Genomic DNA, 21,018 nt, shown 5'->3' on the forward strand with positions numbered 1-21,018 from the left:
AAGCTTTGTCAATGGTAAGGCTAACTTAGCAAACCCCATGATAAATCTCCGTTAATAACCTGCCAAGCCTAGGAAGCTTCTGACTTCAGTCACACTCTTTGGCCTCTCCCAGTTCACTACTGCTTCTACTTTAGAAGGATCCACTGCTACGCCTCCTCCTGAGATGACGTGACCAAGAAAACTTACTTCAGATAGCCAAAACTCACACTTACTGAATTTGGCATACAACTGTTTCTCTCGAAGAGTAGATAACACAATCCGCAAGTGTTCTTCATGGTCTTCAGGAGTGCGAGAATACACAAGAATATCATCAATGAAGATCACTACAAACTGATCCAGATATGGCTGAAAGATTCGATTCATGTAATCCATGAAAACTGCCGGAGCATTAGTCACACCAAAAGGCATAACCAAAAACTCGTAGTGACCATATCGAGTCCTGAAAGCAGTCTTAGGTACATCTGAGCTCTTCACTCGGATTTGATGGTATCCTGACCTAAGATCAATCTTCGAGAACACACTGGCTCCTTTCAACTGATCTAGGAGGTCATCAATCCGTGGTAAAGGATATTTATTCTTTATAGTGACTTTATTCAGCTGACGGTAATCGATGCACAAGCGCATACTTCCGTCCTTCTTCTTCACCAAAAGAATAGGAGCTCCCCATGGAGAAACACTGGGTTGGATGAAATGCTTAGTAAGAAGCTCTTCCAATTGAGGCTTCAGTTCTCTGAGTTCAATAGGAGACATCCTATAGGGAGTGATGGAAACTGGGGCTGTTCCAGGAACAAGATCGATTGAGAATTCCGCCTCCCTTTCTGGAGGAAGAGAGGTGATATCCTCAGGAAATACATCAGGAAATTCGCACACCACCGGAATTTCCGACAATTCAATCCTCACAGAAGGCTCCTTGGAAAGAACTAAAAGAAAGGATCTTTCTTGAGAAAAGAGATAATTAACCGAGCTGATTGTACCTTCTATCAACTTGGCAATTGCATCGTCAGAAGAAGTCTCTTCAGCAGGAATGAATATGGCCTTCTCTTTGCAACCAATGTATACCGAGTTAAGAGACAACCAATCCATCCCTAGAATAACATCAAGCTTTTTGAGGGGTAAGCAAATTAGATCAATCGGGAAGTCACGACCGTTAAAAGAGACTGAACAATCTTTACAAATTAGTCGAGCTTCCACGGTATCATCCGTTGCCGAAGAAATAATCATAGGATTGGGTAATGGAGTAGCTTCCAAACCAAGTCGGTAAACACACTCAGTAGAGACAAAGGAATGAGTGGCTCCACAATCAACTAAAACTCATAAAGGTTGATTGTTAACATAACACGTACCCGCAATGAGATTGTTGTTTCCCTTGGCCTTTCTCGAATCCAAAGTGTAAACTCGACCTGCAGTCTTCTCTGGAGCTCTCTTCTTCGGACAATTCCTCATCATGTGACCTTGCTCGCCACACTCAAAACATCTACCCGGATAAGCTTCACAATTTCCAGTGTGCTTCTTCCTACACTTATCACAAAAGGGTGGTCGGGGAAAACGGTCACCGTGGCTTTGCTTCATCTTTGGTGGAGGATTACGGGGCCTCAAGTTTTGAGCAGACCTCCCTTGCTCCCTAAAGTTAGTCCTGTTCTGGTTCCTCTCTTCTTGAACCCTCTTCAAGCTATTTTCGGCAACGTAGCATTGCCTCAAACATTCAGCATAAGTGGTGAACTCTCTTTGGGAAACACTATGAGCAATGTCGGCCCTCAAACCCATCATGAACTGATCAATCTTCCATAGTTCATCTGGGGCATAAACAGCTTGTCTGGAGTAGTCTGCCAAGTCCTCGAACTTCTCTGCATATTCTGAAACAGACATGTCACCTTGCTTGAAGTTCTGAAATTCACGTTCCTTCTGAGTGCTCACACTGTTAGGGAAGTACTTCTCCAAGAATGCCACTTTGAAGTGTTGCCAATCCTTAGGAATCTCTTGAGTGGTGAAGTAAGTAGATGCAGTGTTCCACCACCTAAGAGCTGGTCCCTTCATCTTCTGAGTAGCAAAGATCACCTTCTCTTCTTCAGTGCACTGAATAGCTTGAAACACCCTCTCCATACCAGCTAGCCAATCATGAGCCAAGAGTGAATCAAGTCCGCCAACAAACTCTGGAGGATCCATCCTGAAGAAGGCACGAAAATCAGGTCCAGTTGCAGCTTGAGGAACGGGAACTTGAGCAGGAGGTTGTTGTCCCTGCATGCCTTGCATCATTTGAGCCATCATCTGGTTCTGTTGCATCATCTGCTGCATCATCTGTTGCCAAGGCACGCCTGCACCTCCAGCTTCTTGCTCGGGCTCCACATGCCTAGTTCTGGGCCTTCCGGGACCTCTGCGTTGCTCAGCCATCTCCCTGTCTCTCCTACGCATGGAATCAAGCTGATCAGACTCAATGCCATAAATAAGACATAAGGAATCATACTGATTATACACATATGAGGCAGAATTGTACTGCATTATGATGTGTCTTAGCAAAGTCGAGGATCGACCTGCTCTGATACCAACTGTAACACCCCACACATATTTGTCTAGAATAATATGCATAAAGTATTATAAATGGTTCATAAGACAACAAAATACATAATGTTTTGCAGCGGAAAGTAGAAGTACACGAGTACAAAAAGCCGAATGTATCATGGCCATAATACAAGTACATCATAATAGTACATGTCCAAAATACACAAAGTAATAAGCACGATGAGAAACTAAAAGAAACATCCAAGCACCGCCAAGAGATCTAATCCATCTTTCCCTTACCGCGATCTTGCCTCGAACCACCTGAAAAATAATAATTGGAGTGGGATGAGATTACTAAATCTCAGTGAGTCCACCTATCCTATTAGTCCACTCGGGTCTAAAGGGAACATACAAAAATACACGAATCCACCATGGATTCGGGGTTACTCTCACTTCCGGTACAAGCACGGAGTAAACAAGCGACTCGTCCACCATTGGACTTGTCTCAAGCAAATACGCATTGTATAGCAACCAAGTATGCAATACCCGCATCCATGACGGGGAATCCAGAAGTACGTTAATACCACTAGACTAAGTTACTAACACACCCTCGGTGGGTTCACCCATGCCTATTTGTCAAGAGACTTACACAAGCACCCTGCAAGAATGATTAAATGGGTTCGCACAAGCCTACATGGCTGCGAGATGACCTTGCCTAAGAGGCGACATCGTCCCATTAACCATCTGTACGCAAGTGGTGTTAACAGCAAGTGTAACACGCCGTCTCGACGCATGAGCCCATCCGGATAGGAACCTAATGATGTAGCCTACATGGCATCATTAGAGATGGTTTACCTGTCATGCGTAGGCTTACTTAGCCGCATAACGCCATCATACCGAGCACGCAAGTGTGTATACAGCAAGTGAGTAAGACGCCTCCAGGCCCTCACAAGCACACTGCAACGGTAGTTCAGGTATGTGCCTCTGGGATCCAAGATCAGGGCAGTCCCACAGACAACTCAAGGACCCGTGGTCCGAATCGTAACTTAGTACCGGGTCTACTTTGATTCAGCACACACACACGTAAGCAAACGTTAACAGCACACAAACAGACAACTCCGATTGTTTAACCAAAACAACGGGCATCAATAGAATGTTCATATTTCATCATAATATAGCATTCTCATTTCAGCAAAATATAGCAATTAGAAACAATGAGCTAATTTAGTCCAACTACACACAATTTACATAGTTTCAGTGTCGCACTTTCAACTTAAGGTATATCAGATATATCGAAAAATATTATTTAAACACCAAAGCCAATTTTCCTAGATAGTACATTTAATTAGCTTTCTAACGGTATATAGTACGCGTCAATCGGGCGTACGAAACGGGAGATATGAATTTTCCAAGTTACTGAATTTTTCCTTCTGCGCCCAGTGTAACCGGTTACACCAGGACCCGTAACCGGTTACGGTCACGCAAAATGCCCAGATTGTCTGATTTTTAACAGCGTAACCGGTTACACCAAAACCCGTAACCGGTTACACTGAACCAGAGCCATTTTTCTGAGTTTTATACAGTCCAAGACAGTCCCCAAAAGAACTTCTAAAATAATCCCTACACTACCAACTCAGTTCCAACGAATTTAGGGTACACAACCACAATTAAAATGCAGTAGATGAGGAATTAATCAGAATCTAACAAGTATTAGCATTGATTCATATATATATTACTCACATTCCCAATTTCCCCAAATAAGAACCCTCACATGCAAAACCCAAGTTTCTATCTAAAGGACTCACCTCAAAGAAGAAGGAAGATGGTGATGAAGAAGATGCTGAAGCTAGAAGGTAGAAGCAAGGATTGGATCAGAATCTGTTGCATGCAAGGGCTTTGAACCAAGTTTGAGATTTCCTCTTCTCTTCCTCTCTTCCCACGTTCTCCTCTCTTTCTCTCTACCAAATCAGAATTCTGGTTTGAAAAATAGAATAGAATGACCCTCCAAACATATCCCTAATTCTTTATTTAAGTGGAAATGTCCATAATACCCTCACTCTCACTAATTGACATGGTTTAAATGATAAACCTATTAGTAAGAATGTGTATCATATTTATCCATTACTCATCTCAATTTAGTTTAGGATTGGTAATTGGACAATTATAATACCGGGTATTACAGAATTTGATGGTAAAGTGGGAAATCAAGGGAACATAACTTTATTCAAATAACGAGCAAATTAATTCAATTTAAGTAATCATCAATATCTTAATATCCATATTAAAGATTGCACTTGGCTACATATTCCAAAGCTTGTTCATCAGTCTCTCCAGCAAACTTAGTAAATTTAGGAATTTCAGTCCCTAGAATTAATTAAGTTTTGAAGTTGAGATAAATATAAATAGAGGGGGATGTTGAATTGTGATGTTTTATTTTTTAAAAAAAAGTTGAAATTTCTTAAGTCTAGAGTATATTGGAGTGGAAAGTAAAGAGAATACGAAAGAGATTTGAATACAAATGTTCAAAAATATTGGTGCTCTGTCATTCTTTATAAAATGTCATTGCTCATTGAAATGTTGATATTAATACCATAATTTGGTTCCCATAGAACATCAACAATAGCATCCATTTTTGTGGTCAATGTTTGGTCTGTTGCGATATAAGTTTTTATGATGGAACTAAACAAAGTAGTAATTTAGCAGATAATCATAATCACCATATCACAATTTGTATCTTCCATAAGCTTTCCAAGATGTTAAAATATTCTTTAAGTAACTTAAGGCGGCTTAAAGTTTCCATACATTTATGGAGAAATCCACGATTGCTTGTTCAAATATGATTCATTATAATTCAAAAATACCGGTTAGCATATGATGCTCGAAAACTCATCCCCACTAATGGCAATTGTAAATAGCCTAAATTTGGGGGATAAAACTCGGGAGTAACCAATAAGCATAAAACCTTTGCGTATGAGGGACTCTTACATGACTTGTATATTTTTAACTAACAACAACATTTAAAGGTAGACCAACATTAAAAACTCCATCTTGCATAGGCACATAAACTTGTTGCCCATCTTCATTCAAATTAATCCTTTTATTATTATTTTGGTTGAAATTTTTTCTCCTTGAATGACCCGCCATATTAAGGTTATGAAAATATATCCCATTGGGTATGCTAACTCTCTTCCATTAATTTATTCCTTTTTAACAAATGAACACTAAGATTACTCCAGAACTAGAGTAATATATTTTTGGGGTTCTAAGTTGATAGATTTACATGTTAAAATTTAAATTATAGTTATTGAGAGTCTGATATATAAGCTAACGGGGAAGTAAATGCAAACAATGATTATAAACAAAAAGCAGAATAAAGGGATTAAATTAATAACACAACTGAGTTACATACATGACTTGACGTCACCACCAATGAGATTTTTATATCCGATGTATGTGTGTGTGCGTGGATGTGAAATTTATTTGATATGATTTTGGAGTGGAAATGAACTCCTTGAAGATGGAGAATGATCTACCATGTTACATGCACACAACATGACTCCACGTCCCTTAGAAACTCCTTGTGAATTCTTTCTTGCGTATTTTAAAGAATCTAATTATTATAATTTTCAACTCCTTCAAACGTTTTGTATACTATCGCAAACTTTGAAATTCCGGGGGAATAAATATCTTCAAGAACATGAATGATATGACCTTTGTTTTCAGGGCCCACGAATCAAAATGCTGCCACATATAATTTAATTTCAAAATTAAATTTTACATAATCAAATTTGATATAAAATAAGTTTTGAAGAAAAATTATACTTCCGCGAAAAGAACACATGTAAGTAAATAATACTTGGCATGCTAAAGTCCAAATTTGACATTTTGTGTATAATTTAAATTGTTATTTGATTCAACATGTTAAAAGGAAATTTATACTAAATAACCTAAAATAATGCTCTTTAAATACATTAAAAGTTTTAATGATTTATTAACTCTTTTGGTTTTTTAGATAGATATTGTATTTTTTTCATTGGATGTTACTTTCTAAACCTATTTCTTTAAATTTACTTATATTCTTACACATCACAATAACTTTCTTCTTTCTATAGTATATATGCATTTAAAAGTAAATATAACAGAATTATTATGATTTCTAATTTGAGTGTATGGATATTTTTTTTGGAGAGTTTAGATGGATAGGAAAAAAAAATAGAAAGTGAAACAACAACAATAAGAACACTAATGACAACAAATATTATTTTTGGCATAATGAATATGTGTCTATTGATGTATATGTGTTGGACATTATGAGTTAGATCTGACATCATAACATTACAAAATTAAAAAATAGTTAAACAAGTTCCAACTAACATTTGAAAGATTGCTACGAAAAAGAAAAAAGGAGCAAGTATATATAACATTGATAATTCTCATTTCCAAACACACATCAATATTATTAGTTCTTTCCTAACTTTTTATAGCACCATGAAGATCTTGTTTCTCTTTAGTATCACCATTGCATGTGGTGTTTTTGGAAATATTATTTCAAATGCTAATCCTCTACCGTACCAAGCCATATTTAACTTTGGCGACTCTACAAGTGACACCGGAAATTCCGCATTTGACCATGTACAAATGGATAAAAATAGTCCTTATGGTTCAACGTACTTCAAACATCCATCGGGACGATTGTGTAATGGGAGACTCATCATAGATTTCATAGGTAATTTAACACATTACTCTTTTCATAATACCTTATGGCTTGACGTATTTTAATATAGTTGATAGAATTAACATCAATAATACTTAACGTTGACATATTTTTGAGCAAGAAATTCACTAGCTCACGATCATTTTAATTACAGCTGAAGCATACGGGTTACCATTTTTACCGCCCTATAAAAATATCACCCAAAGTCAAGATGACATAAAAAAGGGAGTTAATTTTGCATATGCCGGTTCAACTGCACTTGACTTCAAGTATTTTGATCGTAGTGGAGTTAGACCACTAGCGACAGAAAACTCATTGAATGTGCAATTTGGTTGGTTTAAAAAGATAAAACCATCCTTATGTAAAAGCAAAGAAGGTTTTTCCCTAACTTCTTGCATATTATATATTTTTTTGTCACTTACATAGATTTTATTTTATATGACTAACATATTTTTGTTTTCTTACTGAATTCTTAGAGTGCGATAGCTTCTTCAAACAATCATTGTTTCTAGTGGGAGAGATTGGTGGGAATGATGTTTTTTCTCATATTTCTAAAACTGTTACAGAACTTCGTGAAATAGTTCCTTTAATCGTCGAATCCATTACAAATACAACTTCAGTATGTTATATCAATTTTTAAAAGTTAAATATTTTTTCATTTGTAGAATAACTATGTTAAGTATTAATATCGTTGAGTAAATCATATTCTTTGATAAATGTAAATGATTTATTTATAACTCTATGCTAGGCATTAATTGAAGAAGGAGCAGTAGAGCTAGCGGTTCCAGGAAACTTTCCAATAGGCTGCAATGCTGGATTATTGTCTGCGGTGAATAGTAAGAAGAAAGAAGACTATGATGAATTTGGATGTTTGATATCTTACAACACTTTTACTGAATACTTTAATGAGCAACTAAAAAGTTCTATAGAGACATTAAAACATAAACATCCTCAAGCTAAGATAGTATATTTTGACTACTACAACGATGCCAAACGTTTATATCAAGCACCAGAACAATATGGTTTGTGGAGATAGTATTTTCTTTTCCTATTAAGTTTACGTTAATTTATTCTCGTACAATTATTTTTAACACGTTCCTTATTATTTGTACATTAATGTTGCAGGATTTACTTCTGATAAGGTTGAGTTTTTGAAAGCTTGTTGTGGAGGTGGTGGAACTTACAATGTTAATGAAAAGTTTTGTGGATCTCCCGGTACAACAGTTTGCTCTGATCCAACAAAACAAATAAATTGGGATGGAGCCCACTTTACTGAAGCAGCACACAGGCAAATAGCAAAAGGTTTAGTGGAAGGACCTTTTGCAAATCCTTCTCTAAAACCCGCTCCTTTCAAGATAGCATAGAGCTAATAACTGCGCACTTTATTAAATACATTTTTTGACGATTTTTACATATGATTATACTTAATCTCTACTAGAAGAATTTCAAATGTATTCTATGAGGTGAATGTCAGTTTATTTTTAAATTGAATCATTATCGATAAATGAAATAAAAATGCCTTTAAATTTGTGGTAGTTATATATGTAAACGATTTATTTATCTTCATATAATAATAATAATTATTCTCATTGTTTGAATTAAAAATTATTTTTGTTGTGATTTAATTATTATTCTTTTAAAAAAACAAATAAATTTTTAAACACTTAGACATGAAGGTTCTATTGAGGAAAATGTTCTTTTTCACGTATTTTTTCTTGTCAAGCTTTAATTTTGAGATCAATTTGGAATTATCTGCCCATTTTGATTTACCTTTAAGTTTAAGTCTAACCATTTTCTTTAGAATATCGTAGTTAAGACCTGCTGCAATCATTTGCACTAGTTTATATTTTTGGATCATAGTCATGCACCTATATTTCATTTTGTATCAGTCTAGTGGTAAAATTATCAATTACTTAGTGCATTTATTTTGTATTTTAGCCACAACGTAACAATAATATTAGTTTCTCCTATAAATACGTTTTTTTTAGAAAAATAGTTTCTAGGTGTTTCGAATTGAAAATTGAATTTGATGGTAAAGTGGGAAATCAAGGGAACATAACTTTATTCAAATAACGAGGAAATTAATTCAATTTAAATAATCATCAATATCTTAATATCCATATTAAAGATTGCACTTGGCTACATATTCCAAAGCTTGTTCATCAGTCTCTCCAGCAAACTTAGTAAATTTAGGAATTTCAGTCCCTAGAATTAATTAAGTTTTGAAGTTGAGATAAATATAAATAGAGGGGGATGTTGAATTGTGATGTTTTATTTTTTTAAAAAAAGTTGAAATTTCTTAAGTCTAGAGTATATTGGAGTGGAAAGTAAAGAGAATACGAAAGAGATTTGAATACAAATGTTCAAAAATATTGGTGCTCTGTCATTCTTTATAAAATGTCATTGTTCATTGAAATGTTGATATTAATACCATAATTTGGTTCCCATAGAACATCAACAATAGCATCCATTTTTGTGGTCAATGTTTGGTCTGTTGCGATATAAGTTTTTATGATGGAACTAAACAAAGTAGTAATTTAGCAGATAATCATAATCACCATATCACAATTTGTATCTTCCATAAGCTTTCCAAGATGTTAAAATATTCTTTAAGTAACTTAAGGCGGCTTAAAGTTTCCATACATTTATGGAGAAATCCACGATTGCTTGTTCAAATATGATTCATTATAATTCAAAAATACCGATTAGCATATGATGCTCGAAAACTCATCCCCACTAATGGCAATTGTAAATAGCCTAAATTTGGGGGATAAAACTCGGGAGTAACCAATAAGCATAAAACCTTTGCGTATGAGGGACTCTTACATGACTTGTATATTTTTAACTAACAACAACATTTAAAGGTAGACCAACATTAAAAACTCCATCTTGCATAGGCACATAAACTTGTTGCCCATCTTCATTCAAATTAATCCTTTTATTATTATTTTGGTTGAAATTTTTTCTCCTTGAATGACCCGCCATATTAAGGTTATGAAAATATATCCCATTGGGTATGCTAACTCTCTTCCATTAATTTATTCCTTTTTAACAAATGAACACTAAGATTACTCCAGAACTAGAGTAATATATTTTTGGGGTTCTAAGTTGATAGATTTACATGTTAAAATTTAAATTATAGTTATTGAGAGTCTGATATATAAGCTAACGGGGAAGTAAATGCAAACAATGATTATAAACAAAAAGCAGAATAAAGGGATTAAATTAATAACACAACTGAGTTACATACATGACTTGACGTCACCACCAATGAGATTTTTATATCCGATGTATGTGTGTGTGCGTGGATGTGAAATTTATTTGATATGATTTTGGAGTGGAAATGAACTCCTTGAAGATGGAGAATGATCTACCATGTTACATGCACACAACATGACTCCACGTCCCTTAGAAACTCCTTGTGAATTCTTTCTTGCGTATTTTAAAGAATCTAATTATTATAATTTTCAACTCCTTCAAACGTTTTGTATACTATCGCAAACTTTGAAATTCCGGGGGAATAAATATCTTCAAGAACATGAATGATATGACCTTTGTTTTCAGGGCCCACGAATCAAAATGCTGCCACATATAATTTAATTTCAAAATTAAATTTTACATATTCAAATTCGATATTAAATAAGTTTTGAAGAAAAATTATACTTCCGCGAAAAGAACACATGTAAGTAAATAATACTTGGCATGCTAAAGTCCAAATTTGACATTTTGTGTATAATTTAAATTGTTATTTGATTCAACATGTTAAAAGGAAATTTATACTAAATAACCTAAAATAATGCTCTTTAAATACATTAAAAGTTTTAATGATTTATTAACTCTTTTGGTTTTTTAGATAGATATTGTATTTTTTTCATTGGATGTTACTTTCTAAACCTATTTCTTTAAATTTACTTATATTCTTACACATCACAATAACTTTCTTCTTTCTATAGTATATATGCATTCAAAAGTAAATATAACAGAATTATTATGATTTCTAATTTGAGTGTATGGATATTTTTTTTGGAGAGTTTAGATGGATAGGAAAAAAATAGAAAGTGAAACAACAACAATAAGAACACTAATGACAACAAATATTATTTTTGGCATAATGAATATGTGTCTATTGATGTATATGTGTTGGACATTATGAGTTAGATCTGACATCATAACATTACAAAAATAAAAAATAGTTAAACAAGTTCCGACTAACATTTGAAAGATTGCTACGAAAAAGAAAAAGGAGCAAGTATATATAACATTGATAATTCTCATTTCCAAACACACATCAATATTATTAGTTCTTTCCTAACTTTTTATAGCACCATGAAGATCTTGTTTCTCTTTAGTATCACCATTGCATGTGGTGTTTTTGGAAATATTATTTCAAATGCTAATCCTCTACCGTACCAAGCCATATTTAACTTTGGCGACTCTACAAGTGACACCGGAAATTCCGCATTTGACCATGTACAAATGGATAAAAATAGTCCTTATGGTTCAACGTACTTCAAACATCCATCGGGACGATTGTGTAATGGGAGACTCATCATAGATTTCATAGGTAATTTAACACATTACTCTTTTCATAATACCTTATGGCTTGACGTATTTTAATATAGTTGATAGAATTAACATCAATAATACTTAACGTTGACATATTTTTGAGCAAGAAATTCACTAGCTCACGATCATTTTAATTACAGCTGAAGCATACGGGTTACCATTTTTACCGCCCTATAAAAATATCACCCAAAGTCAAGATGACATAAAAAAGGGAGTTAATTTTGCATATGCCGGTTCAACTGCACTTGACTTCAAGTATTTTGATCGTAGTGGAGTTAGACCACTAGCGACAGAAAACTCATTGAATGTGCAATTTGGTTGGTTTAAAAAGATAAAACCATCCTTATGTAAAAGCAAAGAAGGTTTTTCCCTAACTTCTTGCATATTATATATTTTTTTGTCACTTACATAGATTTTATTTTATATGACTAACATATTTTTGTTTTCTTACTGAATTCTTAGAGTGCGATAGCTTCTTCAAACAATCATTGTTTCTAGTGGGAGAGATTGGTGGGAATGATGTTTTTTCTCATATTTCTAAAACTGTTACAGAACTTCGTGAAATAGTTCCTTTAATCGTCGAATCCATTACAAATACAACTTCAGTATGTTATATCAATTTTTAAAAGTTAAATATTTTTTCATTTGTAGAATAACTATGTTAAGTATTAATATCGTTGAGTAAATCATATTCTTTGATAAATGTAAATGATTTATTTATAACTCTATGCTAGGCATTAATTGAAGAAGGAGCAGTAGAGCTAGCGGTTCCAGGAAACTTTCCAATAGGCTGCAATGCTGGATTATTGTCTGCGGTGAATAGTAAGAAGAAAGAAGACTATGATGAATTTGGATGTTTGATATCTTACAACACTTTTACTGAATACTTTAATGAGCAACTAAAAAGTTCTATAGAGACATTAAAACATAAACATCCTCAAGCTAAGATAGTATATTTTGACTACTACAACGATGCCAAACGTTTATATCAAGCACCAGAACAATATGGTTTGTGGAGATAGTATTTTCTTTTCCTATTAAGTTTACGTTAATTTATTCTCGTACAATTATTTTTAACACGTTCCTTATTATTTGTACATTAATGTTGCAGGATTTACTTCTGATAAGGTTGAGTTTTTGAAAGCTTGTTGTGGAGGTGGTGGAACTTACAATGTTAATGAAAAGTTTTGTGGATCTCCCGGTACAACAGTTTGCTCTGATCCAACAAAACAAATAAATTGGGATGGAGCCCACTTTACTGAAGCAGCACACAGGCAAATAGCAAAAGGTTTAGTGGAAGGACCTTTTGCAAATCCTTCTCTAAAACCCGCTCCTTTCAAGATAGCATAGAGCTAATAACTGCGCACTTTATTAAATACATTTTTTGACGATTTTTACATATGATTATACTTAATCTCTACTAGAAGAATTTCAAATGTATTCTATGAGGTGAATGTCAGTTTATTTTTAAATTGAATCATTATCGATAAATGAAATAAAAATGCCTTTAAATTTGTGGTAGTTATATATGTAAACGATTTATTTATCTTCATATAATAATAATAATTATTCTCATTGTTTGAATTAAAAATTATTTTTGTTGTGATTTAATTATTATTCTTTTAAAAAAACAAATAAATTTTTAAACACTTAGACATGAAGGTTCTATTGAGGAAAATGTTCTTTTTCACGTATTTTTTCTTGTCAAGCTTTAATTTTGAGATCAATTTGGAATTATCTGCCCATTTTGATTTACCTTTAAGTTTAAGTCTAACCATTTTCTTTAGAATATCGTAGTTAAGACCTGCTGCAATCATTTGCACTAGTTTATATTTTTGGATCATAGTCATGCACCTATATTTCATTTTGTATCAGTCTAGTGGTAAACTTATCAATTACTTAGTGCATTTATTTTGTATTTTAGCCACAACGTAACAATAATATTAGTTTCTCCTATAAATACGTTTTTTTTAGAAAAATAGTTTCTAGGTGTTTCGAATTGAAAATTGAATTTGATGGTAAAGTGGGAAATCAAGGGAACATAACTTTATTCAAATAACGAGGAAATTAATTCAATTTAAATAATCATCAATATCTTAATATCCATATTAAAGATTGCACTTGGCTACATATTCCAAAGCTTGTTCATCAGTCTCTCCAGCAAACTTAGTAAATTTAGGAATTTCAGTCCCTAGAATTAATTAAGTTTTGAAGTTGAGATAAATATAAATAGAGGGGGATGTTGAATTGTGATGTTTTATTTTTTAAAAAAAAGTTGAAATTTCTTAAGTCTAGAGTATATTGGAGTGGAAAGTAAAGAGAATACGAAAGAGATTTGAATACAAATGTTCAAAAATATTGGTGCTCTGTCATTCTTTATAAAATGTCATTGTTCATTGAAATGTTGATATTAATACCATAATTTGGTTCCCATAGAACATCAACAATAGCATCCATTTTTGTGGTCAATGTTTGGTCTGTTGCGATATAAGTTTTTATGATGGAACTAAACAAAGTAGTAATTTAGCAGATAATCATAATCACCATATCACAATTTGTATCTTCCATAAGCTTTCCAAGATGTTAAAATATTCTTTAAGTAACTTAAGGCGGCTTAAAGTTTCCATACATTTATGGAGAAATCCACGATTGCTTGTTCAAATATGATTCATTATAATTCAAAAATACCGATTAGCATATGATGCTCGAAAACTCATCCCCACTAATGGCAATTGTAAATAGCCTAAATTTGGGGGATAAAACTCGGGAGTAACCAATAAGCATAAAACCTTTGCGTATGAGGGACTCTTACATGACTTGTATATTTTTAACTAACAACAACATTTAAAGGTAGACCAACATTAAAAACTCCATCTTGCATAGGCACATAAACTTGTTGCCCATCTTCATTCAAATTAATCCTTTTATTATTATTTTGGTTGAAATTTTTTCTCCTTGAATGACCCGCCATATTAAGGTTATGAAAATATATCCCATTGGGTATGCTAACTCTCTTCCATTAATTTATTCCTTTTTAACAAATGAACACTAAGATTACTCCAGAACTAGAGTAATATATTTTTGGGGTTCTAAGTTGATAGATTTACATGTTAAAATTTAAATTATAGTTATTGAGAGTCTGATATATAAGCTAACGGGGAAGTAAATGCAAACAATGATTATAAACAAAAAGCAGAATAAAGGGATTAAATTAATAACACAACTGAGTTACATACATGACTTGACGTCACCACCAATGAGATTTTTATATCCGATGTATGTGTGTGTGCGTGGATGTGAAATTTATTTGATATGATTTTGGAGTGGAAATGAACTCCTTGAAGATGGAGAATGATCTACCATGTTACATGCACACAACATGACTCCACGTCCCTTAGAAACTCCTTGTGAATTCTTTCTTGCGTATTTTAAAGAATCTAATTATTATAATTTTCAACTCCTTCAAACGTTTTGTATACTATCGCAAACTTTGAAATTCCGGGGGAATAAATATCTTCAAGAACATGAATGATATGACCTTTGTTTTCAGGGCCCACGAATCAAAATGCTGCCACATATAATTTAATTTCAAAATTAAATTTTACATATTCAAATTCGATATTAAATAAGTTTTGAAGAAAAATTATACTTCCGCGAAAAGAACACATGTAAGTAAATAATACTTGGCATGCTAAAGTCCAAATTTGACATTTTGTGTATAATTTAAATTGTTATTTGATTCAACATGTTAAAAGGAAATTTATACTAAATAACCTAAAATAATGCTCTTTAAATACATTAAAAGTTTTAATGATTTATTAACTCTTTTGGTTTTTTAGATAGATATTGTATTTTTTTCATTGGATGTTACTTTCTAAACCTATTTCTTTAAATTTACTTATATTCTTACACATCACAATAACTTTCTTCTTTCTATAGTATATATGCATTCAAAAGTAAATATAACAGAATTATTATGATTTCTAATTTGAGTGTATGGATATTTTTTTTGGAGAGTTTAGATGGATAGGAAAAAAATAGAAAGTGAAACAACAACAATAAGAACACTAATGACAACAAATATTATTTTTGGCATAATGAATATGTGTCTATTGATGTATATGTGTTGGACATTATGAGTTAGATCTGACATCATAACATTACAAAAATAAAAAATAGTTAAACAAGTTCCAACTAACATTTGAAAGATTGCTACGAAAAAGAAAAAGGAGCAAGTATATATAACATTGATAATTCTCATTTCCAAACACGCATCAATATTATTAGTTCTTTCCTAACTTTTTATAGCACCATGAAGATCTTGTTTCTCTTTAGTATCACCATTGCATGTGGTGTTTTTGGAAATATTATTTCAAATGCTAATCCTCTACCGTACCAAGCCATATTTAACTTTGGCGACTCTACAAGTGACACCGGAAATTCCGCATTTGACCATGTACAAATGGATAAAAATAGTCCTTATGGTTCAACGTACTTCAAACATCCATCGGGACGATTGTGTAATGGGAGACTCATCATAGATTTCATAGGTAATTTAACACATTACTCTTTTCATAATACCTTATGGCTTGACGTATTTTAATATAGTTGATAGAATTAACATCAATAATACTTAACGTTGACATATTTTTGAGCAAGAAATTCACTAGCTCACGATCATTTTAATTACAGCTGAAGCATACGGGTTACCATTTTTACCGCCCTATAAAAATATCACCCAAAGTCAAGATGACATAAAAAAGGGAGTTAATTTTGCATATGCCGGTTCAACTGCACTTGACTTCAAGTATTTTGATCGTAGTGGAGTTAGACCACTAGCGACAGAAAACTCATTGAATGTGCAATTTGGTTGGTTTAAAAAGATAAAACCATCCTTATGTAAAAGCAAAGAAGGTTTTTCCCTAACTTCTTGCATATTATATATTTTTTTGTCACTTACATAGATTTTATTTTATATGACTAACATATTTTTGTTTTCTTACTGAATTCTTAGAGTGCGATAGCTTCTTCAAACAATCATTGTTTCTAGTGGGAGAGATTGGTGGGAATGATGTTTTTTCTCATATTTCTAAAACTGTTACAGAACTTCGTGAAATAGTTCCTTTAATCGTCGAATCCATTACAAATACAACTTCAGTATGTTATATCAATTTTTAAAAGTTAAATATTTTTTCATTTGTAGAATAACTATGTTAAGTATTAATATCGTTGAGTAAATCATATTCTTTGATAAATGTAAATGATTTATTTATAACTCTATGCTAGGCATTAATTGAAGAAGGAGCAGTAGAGCTAGCGGTTCCAGGAAACTTTCCAATAGGCTGCAATGCTGGATTATTGTCTGCGGTGAATAGTAAGAAGAAAGAAGACTATGATGAATTTGGATGTTTGATATCTTACAACACTTTTACTGAATACTTTAATGAGCAACTAAAAAGTTCTATAGAGACATTAAAACATAAACATCCTCAAGCTAAGATAGTATATTTTGACTACTACAACGATGCCAAACGTTTATATCAAGCACCAGAACAATATGGTTTGTGGAGATAGTATTTTCTTTTCCTATTAAGTTTACGTTAATTTATTCTCGTACAATTATTTTTAACACGTTCCTTATTATTTGTACATTAATGTTGCAGGATTTACTTCTGATAAGGTTGAGTTTTTGAAAGCTTGTTGTGGAGGTGGTGGAACTTACAATGTTAATGAAAAGTTTTGTGGATCTCCCGGTACAACAGTTTGCTCTGATCCAACAAAACAAATAAATTGGGATGGAGCCCACTTTACTGAAGCAGCACACAGGCAAATAGCAAAAGGTTTAGTGGAAGGACCTTTTGCAAATCCTTCTCTAAAACCCGCTCCTTTCAAGATAGCATAGAGCTAATAACTGCGCACTTTATTAAATACATTTTTTGACGATTTTTACATATGATTATACTTAATCTCTACTAGAAGAATTTCAAATGTATTCTATGAGGTGAATGTCAGTTTATTTTTAAATTGAATCATTATCGATAAATGAAATAAAAATGCCTTTAAATTTGTGGTAGTTATATATGTAAACGATTTATTTATCTTCATAATAATAATAATAATTATTCTCATTGTTTGAATTAAAAATTATTTTTGTTGTGATTTAATTATTATTCTTTTAAAAAAACAAATAAATTTTTAAACACTTAGACATGAAGGTTCTATTGAGGAAAATGTTCTTTTTCACGTATTTTTTCTTGTCAAGCTTTAATTTTGAGATCAATTTGGAATTATCTGCCCATTTTGATTTACCTTTAAGTTTAAGTCTAACCATTTTCTTTAGAATATCGTAGTTAAGACCTGCTGCAATCATTTGCACTAGTTTATATTTTTGGATCATAGTCATGCACCTATATTTCATTTTGTATCAGTCTAGTGGTAAACTTATCAATTACTTAGTGCATTTATTTTGTATTTTAGCCACAACGTAACAATAATATTAGTTTCTCCTATAAATACGTTTTTTTTAGAAAAATAGTTTCTAGGTGTTTCGAATTGAAAATTGAATTTGATGGTAAAGTGGGAAATCAAGGGAACATAACTTTATTCAAATAACGAGGAAATTAATTCAATTTAAATAATCATCAATATCTTAATATCCATATTAAAGATTGCACTTGGCTACATATTCCAAAGCTTGTTCATCAGTCTCTCCAGCAAACTTAGTAAATTTAGGAATTTCAGTCCCTAGAATTAATTAAGTTTTGAAGTTGAGATAAATATAAATAGAGGGGGATGTTGAATTGTGATGTTTTATTTTTTAAAAAAAAGTTGAAATTTCTTAAGTCTAGAGTATATTGGAGTGGAAAGTAAAGAGAATACGAAAGAGATTTGAATACAAATGTTCAAAAATATTGGTGCTCTGTCATTCTTTATAAAATGTCATTGTTCATTGAAATGTTGATATTAATACCATAATTTGGTTCCCATAGAACATCAACAATAGCATCCATTTTTGTGGTCAATGTTTGGTCTGTTGCGATATAAGTTTTTATGATGGAACTAAACAAAGTAGTAATTTAGCAGATAATCATAATCACCATATCACAATTTGTATCTTCCATAAGCTTTCCAAGATGTTAAAATATTCTTTAAGTAACTTAAGGCGGCTTAAAGTTTCCATACATTTATGGAGAAATCCACGATTGCTTGTTCAAATATGATTCATTATAATTCAAAAATACCGATTAGCATATGATGCTCGAAAACTCATCCCCACTAATGGCAATTGTAAATAGCCTAAATTTGGGGGATAAAACTCGGGAGTAACCAATAAGCATAAAACCTTTGCGTATGAGGGACTCTTACATGACTTGTATATTTTTAACTAACAACAACATTTAAAGGTAGACCAACATTAAAAACTCCATCTTGCATAGGCACATAAACTTGTTGCCCATCTTCATTCAAATTAATCCTTTTATTATTATTTTGGTTGAAATTTTTTCTCCTTGAATGACCCGCCATATTAAGGTTATGAAAATATATCCCATTGGGTATGCTAACTCTCTTCCATTAATTTATTCCTTTTTAACAAATGAACACTAAGATTACTCCAGAACTAGAGTAATATATTTTTGGGGTTCTAAGTTGATAGATTTACATGTTAAAATTTAAATTATAGTTATTGAGAGTCTGATATATAAGCTAACGGGGAAGTAAATGCAAACAATGATTATAAACAAAAAGCAGAATAAAGGGATTAAATTAATAACACAATTGAGTTACATACATGACTTGACGTCACCACCAATGAGATTTTTATATCCGATGTATGTGTGTGTGCGTGGATGTGAAATTTATTTGATATGATTTTGGAGTGGAAATGAACTCCTTGAAGATGGAGAATGATCTACCATGTTACATGCACACAACATGACTCCACGTCCCTTAGAAACTCCTTGTGAATTCTTTCTTGCGTATTTTAAAGAATCTAATTATTATAATTTTCAACTCCGTCAAACGTTTTGTATACTATCGCAAACTTTGAAATTCCGGGGGAATAAATATCTTCAAGAACATGAATGATATGACCTTTGTTTTCAGGGCCCACGAATCAAAATGCTGCCACATATAATTTAATTTCAAAATTAAATTTTACATATTCAAATTCGATATTAAATAAGTTTTGAAGAAAAATTATACTTCCGCGAAAAGAACACATGTAAGTAAATAATACTTGGCATGCTAAAGTCCAAATTTGACATTTTGTGTATAATTTAAATTGTTATTTGATTCAACATGTTAAAAGGAAATTTATACTAAATAACCTAAAATAATGCTCTTTAAATACATTAAAAGTTTTAATGATTTATTAACTCTTTTGGTTTTTTAGATAGATATTGTATTTTTTTCATTGGATGTTACTTTCTAAACCTATTTCTTTAAATTTACTTATATTCTTACACATCACAATAACTTTCTTCTTTCTATAGTATATATGCATTCAAAAGTAAATATAACAGAATTATTATGATTTCTAATTTGAGTGTATGGATACTTTTTTTGGAGAGTTTAGATGGATAGGAAAAAAATAGAAAGTGAAACAACAACAATAAGAACACTAATGACAACAAATATTATTTTTGGCATAATGAATATGTGTCTATTGATGTATATGTGTTGGACATTATGAGTTAGATCTGACATCTTAACATTACAAAAATAAAAAATAGTTAAACAAGTTCCAACTAACATTTGAAAGATTGCTACGAAAAAGAAAAAGGAGCAAGTATATATAACATTGATAATTCTCATTTCCAAACACGCATCAATATTATTAGTTCTTTCCTAACTTTTTATAGCACCATGAAGATCTTGTTTCTCTTTAGTATCACCATTGCATGTGGTGTTTTTGGAAATATTATTTCAAATGCTAATCCTCTACCGTACCAAGCCATATTTAACTTTGGCGACTCTACAAGTGACACCGGAAATTCCGCATTTGACCATGTACAAATGGATAAAAATAGTCCTTATGGTTCAACGTACTTCAAACATCCATCGGGACGATTGTGTAATGGGAGACTCATCATAGATTTCATAGGTAATTTAACACATTACTCTTTTCATAATACCTTATGGCTTGACGTATTTTAATATAGTTGATAGAATTAACATCAATAATACTTAACGTTGACATATTTTTGAGCAAGAAATTCACTAGCTCACGATCATTTTAATTA

General features: G+C 32.3%; 3 protein-coding genes across 3 annotated transcripts; all 3 read left to right on the forward strand.

The window, feature by feature from the left end:
* The first annotated feature begins 6,984 nt into the window (after nt 1-6,984).
* Nucleotides 6,985-8,574, forward strand: LOC131638253 (GDSL esterase/lipase At5g45910-like). The gene is made up of 5 exons (XM_058908806.1): nt 6,985-7,222; nt 7,365-7,586; nt 7,687-7,829; nt 7,959-8,232; nt 8,336-8,574. The coding sequence occupies exons 1-5, from the start codon at nt 6,985-6,987 to the stop codon at nt 8,572-8,574; spliced, it is 1,116 nt and encodes a 371-aa protein (XP_058764789.1).
* Nucleotides 8,575-11,536: 2,962 nt separating this feature from the next.
* Nucleotides 11,537-13,126, forward strand: LOC131638254 (GDSL esterase/lipase At5g45910-like). The gene is made up of 5 exons (XM_058908807.1): nt 11,537-11,774; nt 11,917-12,138; nt 12,239-12,381; nt 12,511-12,784; nt 12,888-13,126. Exons 1-5 carry the CDS (start codon nt 11,537-11,539, stop codon nt 13,124-13,126), a joined length of 1,116 nt encoding a protein of 371 aa, XP_058764790.1.
* A 2,962-nt stretch (nt 13,127-16,088) lies between these two features.
* On the forward strand, nt 16,089-17,678 carry LOC131638252 (GDSL esterase/lipase At5g45910-like). Its single transcript, XM_058908805.1, has 5 exons — nt 16,089-16,326; nt 16,469-16,690; nt 16,791-16,933; nt 17,063-17,336; nt 17,440-17,678. Exons 1-5 carry the CDS (start codon nt 16,089-16,091, stop codon nt 17,676-17,678), a joined length of 1,116 nt encoding a protein of 371 aa, XP_058764788.1.
* The last annotated feature ends 3,340 nt before the right edge of the window (nt 17,679-21,018 follow it).

The sequence above is a fragment of the Vicia villosa genome, unplaced genomic scaffold (assembly GCF_029867415.1).
Source record: "Vicia villosa cultivar HV-30 ecotype Madison, WI unplaced genomic scaffold, Vvil1.0 ctg.002230F_1_1, whole genome shotgun sequence".
In the NCBI taxonomy this organism is placed as follows: Eukaryota; Viridiplantae; Streptophyta; class Magnoliopsida; order Fabales; family Fabaceae; genus Vicia; species Vicia villosa.